The 17,156-nt window shown below is 35.7% G+C and overlaps 1 protein-coding gene across 24 annotated transcripts in view; it reads right to left on the bottom strand.

Annotated features, from left to right (window-relative positions):
• Window positions 1-17,156, bottom strand: part of TENT2 (terminal nucleotidyltransferase 2) — a 76,404-nt gene that overhangs the window by 36,985 nt on the left and 22,263 nt on the right. For 6 of the 24 annotated variants that reach the window (XM_055233257.2, XM_055233262.2, XM_055233258.2 and 3 more), the window contains exons 6-10: window positions 9,333-9,447; window positions 9,104-9,195; window positions 7,393-7,471; window positions 5,105-5,174; window positions 234-310 (exon numbers count right to left, since the gene is read on the bottom strand). In XM_055233257.2, the coding sequence (XP_055089232.1) occupies window positions 234-310; window positions 5,105-5,174; window positions 7,393-7,471; window positions 9,104-9,195; window positions 9,333-9,447 (433 nt within the window). The other 18 variants (XM_055233259.2, XM_055233263.2, XM_055233260.2 and 15 more) reach the window with 9 other exon arrangements.

The raw sequence follows: 17,156 nt of genomic DNA, 5'->3' as shown, positions 1-17,156 counted from the left end.
AAATGTGTCTTCTGTCTAAAACTTACCTTAGCTACCTTTTAAAAATTACGAATTATTAAAATGCCACTTGATTCAACTATAACTGAGGGTATATGATTTTAGTGTAGCAACATATACAATAAGATACATTATACTTAAACACAACTAAAGAGATGTCACTATTTATGCCAAACATCTTTAAAAATGAATAAAGAAAAAAAGGCTAATTTTTAATAAACAAACAACAAACTTACGGTATGCATAAGTTCTGAGAAGGAATGTGTTTCTTATTCCAACAATATTGTTTACATTCAAGTCAAACTCCACGCAACTATTTAAGAAAAAAAAAACAAAAACAATAAACTTTAGCTGAAGAACAAAACAACTTCCTTCCTAATAACTAAATTAATGCTCATCCATCCCATGATGCAAAATAGCACGGGCCCAAAGGCCATAGATCTGTGTTTTTAAAATGACACACTAGAGAAATAAGAATGAACAAATACTCAGTATGTTATTTTAATGTGATCTGATGAGTACTGAAAATATAAAATAAGATTCCAGTGGGAAGATCAGTAACATACTGCTAAGGCTCCAATTACCCCAAATAAAATTTTTAAATCTTTTTTTTTTCTTTAAAGAGATGGAGTCTCGCTCTGCGGCCTAGGCTGGAGTGCAGTAGCACAGTCATAGCTTACTCCAGCCTCAAGCTCCTGTGCTCAAGCAATTCCCCCACCTCAGCCTCCCAAATCACCAGTATTATAGGTAGGAACCACCATATCCAGCTGAAAATTTTTAAATTTCACAATCGTTTCCAGATAAACAAAACTATGTGACCAAAAACATTTCTGAGCAAGTTATCCCATTAAGTTATACATTCTCAAATAATCTGAATTATAGCATCATATACTTTAAAACAACAGGAATAAAAAGCCAAATTAAATACAGGGGAAAAAATTTAAAAGCTCTGTCTACACATTATATTTCCTCTAAAAAGGCTAGTAAATTACAGCATCACGTCAAATTTGGCTATTGATACCTGGGAAGAGCTATCTATAATACCCAAACACATAATGATTACTTCTTTGAAAGCAAATATATGCAGTTCATAATTTAGAAAATAGGGCAATAATGATGCAATCTACAAAAAATGGCTAAACTCATACAAAATTAAGGATTACTTTATGTAAGTCGTCAGTTCTACTCATACCTATATGAGATCCCAACTTCTAAATACTAAATTTTTCTGTGAAAAGATTGTCTAAAATAAAAACAAAATCTTTATTAATTATAGCTTTTAAGTATAAAATTTGAAATCTACCATCCATTTCAGTCTTTCTTATTTGGTGGAACAAAGGAAATCCTACAATCTTTCCATTATCCATGCATATTAATAAAAATAGATAGTAGTATTAACACTTCAGATATTATACGTTATTTGGCTTTGGGAAACTTACAGTAACAACAGAGTTATTCTTTGTGTTTGTGTAATTCTAACACTGAAGCCAATTTGCACTACATCCACACAGTAACTCAACAGAAAAGAAAAACACATAGATGGCAACTAGTCTGCAGTTAAAAATTTTTCCAAAATTGAATTCAGGGCTTTAAAAAATATCCACAGTTGCTGCTTCAAATACTACTTCTAGAAATACTAAAAAAGTGATCCTCAATATGGAAAGAATTTATGCATGAAATACTTATTTATATTATCTAAAAACCAGAAACACACCAAATGTTCAAATACAGGAGAATGGTTAAGTTAATGACAATTTATTCACTCAATGAAATACTATAAAGCCATTAAAAATGATGCTGTAGAACAATACTTAATGATATAACCAAATATTCATAAGATATGGTTCTGTTGGGAAGTAGGATTTGTCCAGGTGCAGCGGCACACTCCTGTAATTCCAGAACTTTGGGAGGCTAAGGTAGGAGGATTCCTTGAGGCCAGGGGTTCAAGACAAGCCTGGGCAACATGGCGAGACCCTGTGTCTACCAAAAATACAAAAATTAACCAAGTGTGTTGGTGTGTGCCTGTTGTCCTACCTACTCAGGAGGCTGAGATGGGAGGATCACTTGAGTCCAGGCATTTGAGGTTACAGTGAGCTATGATCATGCCACTGCACTCCAGCCTGGGCAACATGGTAAAACCTTGTCTCTTAAAAAAAAAAAAAAAAAAAAGCTTAGAAACAAAAAAACTTTGTATGATAATCTTAAACAGAAAAAGAATACAACTGTTTTTGTAACTATAACTACAACCATATATTATTAAAAACTTATAATTAGCTAGTATTATAACTTTATGTTTTATCTCCCTATATATTTTATATCTGCTTTAGGAAAATCTGACACAATTTACTTGGCAGAAATTTAATAAGTATTTATAGATCTGATTGATGTTTAGATATATAAAGGAATGGCTTGAGCCAGGCATTAAAGTTTGTTTAAAATATATATATTCAGTCAATTTTCATCATTCATAGTAGCTACGTTCTATAAAAGTTGCTGCAAACACTGAATTAGTGAATACTATACCATTGCTCCTAGGGTAAGCACAGGGTTAGGTATCTGCCAGCCTGGTCACATTTTCATAAACTTATTAATACGTAACCAAGTTTTATGTTGTGCTTCTGTTTGAAGACATTGTATTTAATATATATGGTTGATTCATTAACAGTGGACTCATGGCCAAGAGTGCTATAACTCATGCCTGAGCGAAGCCTACCTAACACATATTTTCTCCATAGGGCACCATCACAGCCTTCTTGCACTTGGGGACACTAGAAAGTAACTCCACACTATGCTTGGGGGCCATTCTAAACAGCAAAAAAGCACAAAAATGTGAAAAATATGGCATTAATTAGACTGCGAGAAGGTTATTTGTTTACAGTATGAAGCTGAACAAGAAGACAGTGTGTCACCTAATTCTATCTCAGCTGGAAACATGGTACTGGGTGATCTGAAATTTTCATTACTCTGTGTATGCCCATGAAATGACTGTAAAAGCATACGAATATTCATTGGGGAGTTACAAATAACTTTTAGCAAGTAGGCAAATTCGTGAAAACACAATCTATGAATGATAAGGATCAACAATGTGTGTGTGTGTGTTTGTGGGCAAAATTTCAGTATTAATTTTGTAAAACTGGACAAATTTTATGAAATCTGTCACAATTCTATTTTTAGAAAACAGTAACAAATCAGTTTAACTAATGAAATAATCAACATCTATTTACATTTTGTATTCAAAAGATTCCAATTCCAATGCCCATAAGAAATTCAGAACCCAAGCTGGCAGAATATATAAATGTAAATTTTGAAATGGAACAAGTATATTTTGCTGTTTTTCTTTCATATCTATTACTCTAGCTATTGTATGTATCTTTCATAAAAATGAAACATAACTTGTTTAATCATAATTGTATTTAAAACAAACCCCTTGATATTAGTACATGTCAAATTTCATTAATTATGTTCTTCAGAATGCATTACACTTCCAAAAGGCAAGAGATCATTTAAAAATCTAAAACACAAATATGTACTCTTTAAATTAGATAATCTCACATATTCAAACTGTCAAGCAGAATAGCTAAGTATAGTTAAGCATAAAGTATTGCTCAATTTTAAAAAACTATTTCAAACACCAAGTCAAATGATTTCTAAAAACTGATTAAAATAAACTGTAATGCTACAACATACATTTCTTAATTATCTTTATCAGATGAGTATCTAAAAATGATCTAAAGGCAAACCTGACAAAAACAAGAAATGGGGAAAGGATTCCCTATTTAATAAATGGTGCTGGGAAAACTGGCTAGCCATATGTAGAAAGCTGAAACTGGATCCCTTCCTTACACCTTATACAAAAATTAATTCAAGATGGATTAAAGACTTACATGTTAGACCTAAAACCATAAAAACCCTAGAAGAAAACCTAGGCAATACCATTCAGGACACAGGCGTGGGCAAGGACTTCATGTCTAAAACACCAAAAGCAATGGCAACGAAAGCCAAAATTGACAAATGGGATCTCATTAAACTAAAGAGCTTCTGCACAGCAAAAGAAACTACCATCAGAGTGAACAGGCAACCTACAGAATGGGAGAAAATTTCTGCAACCTACTCATCTGACAAAGGGCTAATATCCAGAATCTACAATGAACTCAAACAAATTTACAAGAAAAAAACAAACAACCCCATCAAAAAGCGGGCAAAGGACGTGAACAGACACTTCTCAAAAGAAGACATTTGTGCAGCCAAAAAACACATGAAAAAATGCTCATCATCACTGGTCATCAGAGAAATGCAAATCAAAACCACAATGAGATACCATCTCACACCAGTTAGAATGGCCATCATTAAAAAGACAGGAAACAACAGGTGCTGGAGAGGATGTGGAGAAATAGGAACACTTTTACACTGTTGGTGGGACTGTAAACTAGTTCAACCATTGTGGAAGTCAGTGTGGCAATTCCTCAGGGATCTAGAACTAGAAATACCATTTGACCCAGCCATCCCATTACTGGGTATATACCCAAAGGATTATAAATCATGCTGCTATAAAGACACATGCACACATATGTTTGTTGCGGCACTATTCACAATAGCAAAGACTTGGAACCAACCCAAATGTCCAACAACGATAGACTGGATTAAGAAAATGTGGCACATATACACCATGGAATACTATGCAGCCATAAAAAATGATGAGTTCATGTCCTTTGTAGGGACATGGATGAAACTGGAAAATACCATTCTCAGTAAACTATCGCAAGGACAAATAACCAAACACCGCATGTTCTCACTCATAGGTGGGAATTGAACAATGAGAACTCATGGACACAGGAAGGGGAACATCACACTCTGGGGACTGTTGTGGGTTGTGGGGAGGGGGGAGAGACAGCATTAGGAGATATACCTAATGCTAAATGACGAGTTAATGGGTGCAGCAAACCAACAAAGCACATGGATACATATGTAACAAACCTGTACATTGTGCACATGTACCCTAAAACCTAAAGTATATTAATAAAAAAATAAAAAATAAAGAGAGAAAACTTTTGGGGAAAAAAAAAATGATCTAAAGGAACTAAAAAAAGAAAGCTCATTAATTATTTACCTGACTTTATCCCTGAACTTCACAATTGGCACTTTTGCTCGAATCAGCTGAGGTCTCTCAATGTAGCCCGCTGAAAGACAAAAGATAATGTGAATAGCTGCAAATGTTTCTAGAATTCACAATGTTCCAATGCACATTTTTTAAAAAATAGTATTTACTAAGCTAAAATAAGAAAACATCTTTGGAAAAGAATACAAGTGAGGACATCATCAAATTCTTCTAAGGTTGGAGGCTCCAGTAATACCATTTAGGGGGCTTTATATTAAGGTTATTTTCAGGAATGTGGTCTAATACAGTATCTATAGAGAAGTTCATTACACCACTGTAAGAGTGAAAATATATCTAGGCTAGCAGCAGAGGGAATAGCTAATTTTGGTACAAGACACAATAAGGTATCATGGTAACTGTAGAAATCATATTTACAGAGTCTTATGTGTGGAAATGTTTTGCAACATGATACATGAGGCTTGGATGCATTTGATAAGTGTGATCTCTATGAGTGAAAAATACATATGTTTATTATACACATGATCTCTACAAGCGAAAAATTCAGATCAGTTTAGTGAACACCAATTATTGTGCTATTATACACAGGAGTATCAGTTGACAGGAAATTCAAATACACATACATATATGTATTACATATATACATATATCATATACAACATATAATAAAATGTACATACATATTTTTATTCCATCAAACTAAAAAATTACTGAGTTGAAAGTAATACATGCTTTTCACAGAAAATTAGGAAAGTACAGAAGTGTGTAAAAATGAAATTCTGAAAATCTTTCCCAAACGAGCAATTTTCTAATTTTTTAACTACAGAAAAAGTAGTACCAGGATTTTTTAAAATCTGAAAATTTTCTGTTATAATGTTTTACCATCAAAATTACAGAATATCTATCAGCTGGGGTTGGTGGTTCACGTCTGTAATCCTAGCACTTTGGGAGGCCAAGGTGGATCTATCACTCGAGGCCAGGAGTTCAAGACCAGCCTGGCCAACATGGCGAAACCCTATTTCTACTAAAAATACAAAAATTAGCCGGGTGAGGTGGCACACACCTGTAATCCCAGTTAATCAGGAGGCTGAGGCATGAGAATCGCTTAAACCAGGGAGACGGAGGTTGCAGTGACCTGTGATAGTGCTACTGCACTCCAGCCTGGTGATAGAGCGAGACTCTGTCTCAAAAAAAAAAAAAAGAATATATCAAGCTTCAAAATAGAACTTATGAGTAGGAATTCAGAAAAATAAAATTAGGAGTTAAAAGTTTTGAGTAATAAGTACAGGTTCTGAGACCAACGAACTATACTCCAGGCAAGTTACTAAATCCATTGATCACCAGTTTCCTTAACTATTAAAAATAACCAAAAGAAAAAGAAAAAGAAAAAAAAAATTCATGTGAATTACATGATCTCTAAGGTCCCTTCCATTTTTAATATTTTGATTCAAATAGCTATTAAAAATCCAAGTAGGTATGAATTATTCTTTATTTTACAGAATAATTCAGAATGCAGAAGGTCCACTGAAATAAATCACTTCATTTATTTCTCTCCTAGAACAGATGTAAGTTATTCAAAGACAGTGACTTGTTACTTGACTTGTATTTTCCAGCTCAAAGCCTGGCACATAATGAATGTCTGTTCAACAAATGAACAAGTGTCTTTCCAATATCACACAGTATAACTTCAACTTTCTATAAAATTCTATTTAAAAGAAATTATTTGAGATGGCTTAACATGTGGATTAAAATCTGTTTAGAGTCAGTGTATTCAAAAAGTAAAATCGTAAAATAAAATGGCTTAAGTCAACAATTAGCTTTCTGTTGAAGTAATACATTTAGGCCTCATGTTCAGTAATCATATTTTTAAAACAAGTAAAGATGCATATCACTGCAAGCCAGATGAAATTCTCTCTCACACACATAAAGTCCTACAGGGCTTTTAGCTTTTCACAGATACTCTGTATTACAACTATTTATATTCATGCTTTAATTTCCCTAACAACCTATAAACTTTTGAGAAAAAGAACTAAAACTTACATATCTTTGAATCCCCCCACTGCAGCAGGTGGTATATTTTGCAGTAAGTGCAATAAAGATATGCTGAATAAATGATCACTCTTCTTTTTAATCAAAAGTTAAAAGAAATTCATTTGGAAAAAAGGATTCACATTATACCAATCCTGACCAGAATAAACAGTTCTTACCAGAAGATAATGTAAGAGGCATTTTAAGTAAAGTTATGTCAGGTGACATACAAACTTGAGGCATGTCAGACTTACAAAGTCTAGTACAGAAGTGTTTATGGACTAAGGTGAGTATATGCCGTGCTTCAGTCTTCTGATTTACCTGAAAAAAACACTGAAAAGTTAAAAATAAAGTGTTTTTTCATTATCTTTCTAAGCTTAATGTTTCATTTTCCTAAAGTATCTCAACAAAAAGTAAACATACAAGATATACTTTCCTTTGGAGTTATTTTTCAATATACTCAAGGTATATTCAATTTATTTTTCTAAATTACAGAAAAAGTCAACCTTTAATGCTATCTTTCACATCTACATTTCTAAATTCCTGATTTTAAGCTTAAAGCACAATTTTCAAAGAAATTCTGAAATAGCCATCTATGTCATTTTTCCCTTCAGTATAAATGTACAAAAAGAACCTCCAACAAAAATAAACAGAATTTTAGCCCTATCTAGATTGTAAGCTGCTCAAGGATAGTTTCATATCTACGGTGCCTCAGTTTGTGTAAAACCTATGACAACATGATTTAGACATGTGAATAAGACTAGAGGATGAGTGGGATGTGCTTGAGTATAATCTAGCAGCACAAAAAAGTTTTAATTACAACCCTTGTATTCTCCACTGTTTATAACATGAGGTTTTTTTAAACTTTATCTGATTTCGAAGCCTAGAAAAATATCATTCTTCCTGGAATAAATCTCTTTCTGATTTGCAGTAACTAGAAGTCATTTTTCCTAGTGGAATAACATGTATAGTAAAAATATACATTAACACTCAATAATTTTTTGTATTTTTAAAGATGTAAAACATAATAAGGCATATTAAAATTACACTGAGCTTAGTTAATCATTGGTAGTTTAGAAGAAACCTCAGCATCTTAAAAAGGCTGCCTCAAGTCAGCTTAATGAATACCAATTACTACAGTATTATACACAGGAGTATCAGTTCACAGGAAATTCAGGTAAACATACTACAGGTTGAGCATCCCTAATCCAAAAACATGAAATCCAAAATCTGAAACTTTTCTGAGTGCTGACATGATACTCAAAGGAAATGTTCATTGGTGCATTTCAGATTTGCATCAGGGATGTTCAAATGTTAACCATAATGCAAGTATTCCAAAAAAAAAAAAATCTAAAATCAAAAAAACTCTGGTCCCAAGCATTTTAGATAATGAATACTCAACCTGTACTAAATTAACACAATATCATTGCAAAAGAAAAAGAAAAAAAAAAAACAAAGGCAAAATGTCATAGAGAAAAATATTTTAAATTTAATAAACACGATAGTCTTATTTTAAATTTTAGTGAAATCTATTTTCCCTTAATAAGCATTTTCAAGGAGAAAAAAAGTAAAGATTAAAAATAGAATCACTGAGAATTCAAATGGAAAGGAAATACATCAAGAAGATATTATTGCCACATACTCTTCTTTGCTGCATCCTGATAACATATCCAAACTAATGACATTTCAAAACAGAGGTAGAGCTCTTGAAAAAAAAAAAAAAACACACAGTGAAGCCATCTCCCTTTAAAACCTTAGAATTAAATTAATGCTATGCTTCCTATTATGCTTATTGTGCACATGCCTTAAAAATAAAAAATTACCTAGGTTTCCTGCAATTATGGTAAACAAAATTCAAAGAAGTAATCACAACAAAGCAAGTTTTTTCCCTCAATGACTTTTATGTAAAATTTCTTAACTCATTAACATGAGAAACACAGTTGGAATAAATGTTTCCTTACTTACTGGTTCTTCCTTAACAACTAGGCATAAATCACCATCACTGCTCCGGGTACCAAATCCATTTAAAGAGGACCCAACCAAAAAAAGTCTGCTTTCTAAAGAAACAGAAGAAAGTAATAAGAGTATTTAAAATCTAAAGTAGGTGCACGGTTCTGTGCCTATTAAAAAAAAAAGATAAAATTTAAAATAGGAATGCATATACCTAAAGGACATGCAAAATAGGGAAACATACGTGGAAATAACAGCTGAATTTCTCTCTGCAGCTGTGTTCGACAGAGTTCTTTCTTCTTTAAATCACTTATTTGCTGCTGACATGTTTCAAATAACTCCAGTATCTGGTGACTCAACTTGAATCCACCGCAAAAAAAAGTAAAAGCTCTGTTCAGCAATGTAAAAGTAATGGCTATATGGAGAAGTAAAAATCAATTATACTGACACTATTTTAAAAAGGAATATGTATTATCTTCTTAATATTTCCCAAAACAAAGCTACTGTTACTCAAGTACAGGAAGAGAATGGTCTGAAAAACTACATATAAATTTTACAAAGTAAAATATACAAGTCACAGAAAAGTACAGTCACAGATACTTCATAATAAAAATAAGCCATGGGTCAGCAAACTGTTTAACACTTGCTCACTTTATTTGTATGACCCCTGAGCAAAGAATTTTTTTACATTTTTAAAGGATTATGAAAACAAATAAAAATATGCAACAAACAATATGTGAGTGGCAAAGCCTGAAGTATTTACTATCTGGCTCTTTAAAGAAGTTTGCCCAATCCCTAGTATTCACACCCACAAATACCAAATATAAGAGATGTCACCAGTCCCCGGTCTTCTGGGTTCATGCAAACCACCCTCTGTCCCATTCTTCTAACAATGCCCTGAACCCTAACTTCATGTTGCCATCTACTTACCACCCTTTTTTTTTTTTTTGAGATGGAGTCTTACTCTGTCACCCAGGCTGGAATGCAGTGGTGCGATCTCGGCTCACTGCAACCTCAGCCTCCTGGGTTCAAGCGATTCTCCTGCCTCAGCCTCCCAAGTAGCTGAGAATACAGGCATGTGCCACCACACCCAGCTAATTTTTCAATTTTTGTAGAGACAGGGTTTTGCCATGTTGGCCAGGCTGCTCTCGAACCCCTGACCTCAAGTGATCTGCCTGCCTCAGCCTCCCAAAGTGCTGGGATTACAGGTGTGAGCCATCACACTCGGCCCTACCACCCTTTTATCTACTGATGTGGTTCACACTTTTCCCTCCAGCCCAACTCTTGCCATCAACATAGGTGATTTCCCTATCTGAAATGGGCTACATATCACAACATACTCCCTTTCTGGACTTTTGTTTCCTCCAGTATTCTTCATCAGTATACACTCCTATAATGTGGTCTTTACAGTAAACTGGAACTGCTCTAGCTCTGAAATTTTAAATTCCAATATACTATCTTGGCTTCAATCTCCTATCCAGTTCACACTTTCTCACTCTCCTCATACCTCCTCTAGAACCACAAGAGATCTAGATTCCCTTGAATCCTCCCTTTTCTCCCAAGCCATCAGCACCTAAATGGTGTTATTTCTTTCCCTATGCAGTCTATACTACACAGTGCATCCCTTGAACCACTCTCTTATCGTGCCTTAACAACATTATCTCCTTGTCGTGTTCTAATACTTGTCCTACAAAACCCTAATCTTAGGTCAATATAAAAAAAAACCACCTTCACTGCTCTTACATCTAAGTTGCTAAGAGACAAAACTGAAAAAAAAAATTAAAAATCATTAAAATTGGAGTATTTCAAGTTTATAGTCTTAGGTTGGCCCTTAGCATCACTTAGCAATTACTTCCAAGTCTTTGGTTAGATGTCGCTTCTGTTTTTCATACCATTCCAAAATGTTTACTACCTTCTTCAAGCCCTCTAAACTTATCTCCCTTTCTCTAGCAAATACAGTTAAAGTTTACTAAGAAAATTGAGAATACCAAATGTGATATTCCTCAGCCTCTTAACCACAGACCTAAAAATGAACATATCTGTAAAAAAAAAACAAAAAAAAAAACAAAAAAGGCGTCCTTTTCCTCTGTTCAAAGCTAATCTCTCTAACAATAATTTTGTATTCAAGCCTTCTGGTCACCTTAAGGGCACAAACACTTCTACCAGTTTTTCAGTCCTGCTCCTGTATTTTCAATCTCTCCCTCTCTAGGACTGCCTTATAGTCCATAATGAGGCAAAAGTATTACCCATCAGGTAAAATGTTGTCTTTTACATATTTAGAATCCTCATTTTAAGAAGGCAGAGGCATTCTGGGCAATTTGGCAATGAAAGAAGCATAACATTTTTTTAAATCTCTGAATACCCACCCACAAAAGACAGAGCAACTAGGAGAATAAATCAAAGAGATCAAACCAAAATGTGGCCAAAAAATAAAACACAATTGACTGACCAAGTATTCATCATGAATACTCAGGAGTGGGACAAATACCAACAGCAGCAAGATTCACACGGTATCAGACACAATAAAAGAAAAGGGAATGGGATTTGAAAGTCTTAAAAGCAGAAAATGCAGAAACCAAATTGCTTATAGGTAATACCTTCTCCCCCTCACTCACCAAATTAAGCAACCCACATCAATGTACCACAACCAAAATAGGCAAGCAGCTTCATAGGCTACAATTCATAGGTAAATGAAAGGGGACCACAGAAAGATCAGAGACCTCCAAACAAAATAAGGTTCCCTTCCAAGAAAAAGCAACAGCAGAAACTGCCAGGAAGAGAAACCTAAACTGGACAGTACAGAGCCATCAGGAGAAAAGGAAAGGTGTAAAATGATTCTGACTCTCAGTGGACATATGAATATGAAACATTTTTGGTTATAACAGGACCAGGCAGGGCAAGTGAAAGGTTCCTGGCATCTAGCAGGTAGAGGCCAGGATGTCACTGAACATCTTACAATGCAGAGGACAACTCTACCACAGCAAAGATTATCTGGCCCAAAATACCAATAGTACAGAGGGTAAAAAATTCGACTCTAGATAAAACTAGGAAAGGAAAAAAGCAAAGGCACTCAGGAAGTATATTTCTGAATACTACATAAGAACAGAAGAGGGCTGGGCGTGGTGGCTCACGCCTGTAATCCCAGCACTTTGGGAGGCCAAGGCAGGCGGATCACAAGGTCAAGAGATCGAGACCATCCTAGACAACATGGTGAAATCCCATCTCTACTAAAAATATGAAAAAAGTAGCCGGGAACGGTGGCATGTGCCTGTAGTCCCAGCTATTCGGGAGGCTGAGGCAAGAGAATCACTTGAACCCGGAAGGCAGAGGTTGCAGTGAGCTGAGATCATGCCACTGCACTCTAGCCTGGGTGACAAAATGAGACACTGTCACAAAAAAAAAAAAAAAAAAAAGCAAAACAGGAGAAGTCCTACAGCCACAAAGCTAGCCTGCTCAACCCTCTCCACATAAAAGTAGCACATGGCTGGGCATGGTGGCTGAGCACACCAATAATCCCAGCACTTTGGAAGGCCAAGGCAGGTGCATCGCTTAAGCCCAGGAATCTGAGACAAGCCTTGGTAACATGGCAAAATCTCACTCCTACAAAAAATTTAAAAATTAGCTGGGCATGGTGGTGCGTGCCTGTCATCTCAGCTACTAGGGAGGCTGAAGCAGGAGGATCGCTTGAGCCTGGGAGGTCGAGGTTGCAGTGAGCCGTGATCACACCACTGTACTCCAGCCTGGGCAACAGAGGGAGACCTTGTCTCAAAAACACTGAAATAAAATAAAATGAGTGTACAGAAAAAGCCATCTTTTCAAAGACAAGTAACAGGAAGAAAGAACTGGAATCTCGAAAGAGGTAAGAATGGGAGAGGACAGAAAAAAAATTGAAGAAATAACGCCTGAAAGTATTCTAATCAATTCCCATACAAAGTATTGGTAAGAAAAATGAAAATAAATTGAGCAACTATTTTTTTTTTTTTTGATACATGGTCTCACTGTGTTCCCAGACTAGAGCGCAATGGCGCAATCACAGCTCACTGCTGTCTTGACCTCCTGTCAAGCAATCCTCCCATCTCAGCCCTGCAAGTAGCTGGGACTAAAGGTGTGCAGCACCACATCTGGTTAATTTTTTTTTCTTGAGAGACAGTTTCTCACTATTTTGCCCAGGCTGTAGAGTAACATTTCTACAGACAATAAAGCACACCAGAAGAATGTGTAAACAAAACTAGTATTTTTAACATAATATAAAAAACCCAGGCCTTTTCTCTCATGTTTTAATTTTCTAAAAAGATAATTCACTACTTAACGCATATATACTATCAACAAACAATTAAAAATTTACTTTTTAAAAACTTCACAATAGCAGCAAAAAGCATGAAATACTTAGAAATCTATGTACCAAGAGATGTGCAGGATTTGTATACTGAAAACTAGAAAATATTGAGAGAAGCTAAAGACCTAAATAAAAGGAGAGATATACCACATTCACGGATCAAAAGACTATTGTTAAGGATGTCAATTCTCCCAGAATTGACCTTTAGATTCAATGCAATCAAAATCAAAAGCCCATTTGATATTTGTTTCACAAGAAATGAAAAAGAAATCAAAAGCCCAGAAGGCTTCTTTCTAGAAACTGACAGAAGAATTTTAAATTTGACTTAGGTAAAAGTCTAATAGCTGAGAAAAAAATTGGAGAATTTAACCTACCTGACTTCTATACTTAATATAATGCTACAGTAATCAAGACAGTATGGCCCTGGCAGAAGGATAAACAAAAAAGATCAACTGAATATCAGAATACTGAAATATTTACAAATAAAATAATTAGAATCTGATTCAAACTAATGAGGGAGGGAGGTAAAGGTGAAATAAGATTAGTCATATGTTGTTAATTGTTATGGTCATATGTTGGCAATTGTTAAAGTGGGCAACATAAGGATTTATGATATGTTTTTCTATCTAGTATATGGCTTGATATTTTCCATAATAAAAAGCTAAAAAGAAAAGTGTCCAAGTTTGTAACAAATGTGAAAAAGATCTCCAGTAAAAGTGGCTAGCATAAAATTTTAAATGATACGTGGATTAAGTTTTACTAACCTAGAGCAAGGGTTGGCAAACTATTTAGGCCAAGTATAGGCAGCAAGCTAAATAATTTCTACTTTCAGTCATTGTTAAAAAGAAAAAAGAATGTGCAACAGAGGACTTACATGGCCCACGTGCCTAAAATATTTACTATCTGGCCCTTCCGCCAACCCCTGATCTAGAGAATCAGGCAGATCAGATCAACATAATCCTAGAATTCACCGTAGGTACTCAGTATTTGTTGAATAGCAAAATAAACAAATTTTTTGGCCGGGCATGGTAGCTCACGCCTGTAATCCTAGCACTTTGGGAGGCCGAGGTGGGCAGACTGCCTGAGCTCAGGAGTTCAAGACCAGCCTGAGCAACAACGGTGAAACCCTGTCTCTACTAAAATACAAAAAATTAGCCAGGTGTGGTGGCATGCACCTGTAGTCCCAGCTACTCAGGAGGCTGAGGCAGGAGAATCGCTTGAACCCTGGAGGCAGAGGTTGCAGTGAGCTGAGATCGCGCCACTGCACTCCAGCCTGGGCAACAGAGCAAGACTCTGTCTCCAAAAAAAACAAAAATTCCTTCACAATATCCAAGTGAAATGTTATTATATTTATAAAGTTCTTTCAACTGAATGACCTTGTTAATGTAGAAACAGTCACGTTAAAAAATTTACAATGACTTGGAAAATATGAAATTCCATATTCTTGTTCCTCTCCATTTTTTACATGCATGGAAACACTTTTTCTTTCCCAAGGACTACTATAATGGAGATTTAATGAGTTTTTATGTGAAGGAATTTTCCTCATTATCTACCCATTAACTTGGGGATTCACATTATCAAATCATATTACTTTAGAACCTAGAACAAACATTGAGAGTTCAGATGAGAAAAAAAGAGAAATGCACATATATGTTGAAACAAGATTTCTGGTGCTTTAATTTAGAGAAATATTCCAGGAGATGGCTCACTGTTCTTATAGTTCTTAAAACAAACAGAAAGGAGGAATGTATAATATGAAATATCCTTGGCTAAAAATCATAAACGATTTAGATCATATATGTAATAACAAGCTGACCATGCATAATGGCACTCCAAAAATATTCTCTAATTCTGGGGTAAATTTTTCCTAATTTTTAGTTTAAAAAAACTATTCCAAGCCAGGTACAGTGGCAAATGCCAGTAGTATCAGCTACTCAGGAAGCTGAGGCAGGAACATGGCTTGAGCCCAGGAGCTCAAGAACAGCCTGGGCAACTTAGCAAGAACCCATCTCAAAAAAAAAAAAATCCCTCCAACAACATATATATAAAGTGGATTATTCTTAAACTTGTCTAAATCACTACAATATTATCTGCTTAGGCTATCTACCAAGATCTATCATTACAAAATTAACTGCTTAGGCTACCTACCAAGATCTATCACTATAAAATTAATTAGTCTATTTCTCACTACACAAAAAATTTACTTATACATAGTCTAAAATATTAAAATAAATATTTCTGGCCAGGCGCAGTGGCTCACGCCTGAAATCCCAGCACTCTGGGAGGCCAAGGCGGGCAGATCATTTGAGGTCAGGAGTTTCAGACCAGCCTGACCAAGATGATGAAAATCCATCTCTACTAAAAATACAAAAAAAATTAACCAGTCATGGTGACAGGTGCCTGTAGTCCAAGCTACTTGGGAGGCTGAGGCGGGAGAATCACTTGAACCTGGGAGGCAGAGGTTGCAGTGAGTCGAGACCACACCACTGCACTCTAGCCTGGGCAATAGAGCAAGACTCCATCTCAAAAAATAAAATAAATAAATAAAAATAAATATTTATTCCAAATGTAAATGCTCATTTTTCCTAAAAAATATTGTAACTTGTTCTAAAAGTCAAGGTCAAATTAAATACCAATAAAATTAACATTGTCTGAAGTCAACACAAGCCATAAGGACACATGAAGTACTGGCTGGGATTCACAAAAGTTTTTTTTTTTTTTTTTTGAGACGGAGTCTCACTCTCTTGCCCAGGCTGGAGTGCAGTGGCGCAATTCGGTTCACTGCAAGCTCCGCCTCCCAGGTTCATGCCATTCTCCTGCCTCAGCCTCCCAAGTAGCTGGGACTATAGGCGTCCACCACCACGCCCGGGTAATTTTTTTTTTTTTTTTGTATTTTTAGTAGAGACGGGGTTTCACCGTGTTAGCCAGGACGGACTCAATCTCCTGACCTCGTGATCCGCCCGCCTCAGCCTCCCAAAGTGCTGGGATTACAGGCGTGAGCCACTGCGCCCAGCCCCAGAAATGTTTTTATATGTACCAATATATAAAGCTCTCACATGGTATTTAACACTGTATAACCTTCACATGGTATTCTCAGCAGTTCACCACCTGTCCCTGATAGCTGGGCCCTTGAGTAAAAGAAAGTGGAAAAAAAAAAACCAAAAAATTTTTAGCCTGGCACAGTGGCTCATGCTTGTAATTCCAGCACTTTGGGAGACTAAGGTGGGTGGATCACCTGAGGTTGGGAGTTCAAGACCAGCCTGACCAACATGGAGAAACCCCGTCTCTACTAAAAACACAAAATTAGCCGGGCATGGTGGCGCATGCCTGTAATCCCAGAACCGCTTGAACCCAGGAGACGGAGGTTGCGGTGAGCTGAGATCGTGCCATTGCACTCCAGCCCGGGCAACAAGAGCAAAGCTCTTTCACACACACACACACACAAAAAAAAACTTTTTAGCTGGAAATACCAAGACCTAATCATACACTACAATGTAAATTTTTTTTGCCTAAGTGCTATCTACGAACAAACACAAATCAGCAATGAGCTTTCAAAATACAAGAAATAAAATTAAATTATGGTCCAGAAAACAGGTTATTATAGCATATAAACATTGCAATGAAAACTGGCAATTTCTCAGGCTCTCTCACTGCCGTAATCTTTGTTACACGTAGCTATAGAAAGAGCTGGTATTAATTTTCTAAGTAAAATAAAGCCAGATGTGTAATAAA

This window comes from Symphalangus syndactylus, chromosome 11 (assembly GCF_028878055.3).
Source record: "Symphalangus syndactylus isolate Jambi chromosome 11, NHGRI_mSymSyn1-v2.1_pri, whole genome shotgun sequence".
Classification (NCBI taxonomy): Eukaryota; Metazoa; Chordata; class Mammalia; order Primates; family Hylobatidae; genus Symphalangus; species Symphalangus syndactylus.
Note: the sequence above shows the minus strand (reverse complement) of the source record. Positions and strands in the feature narration are given on the sequence as shown.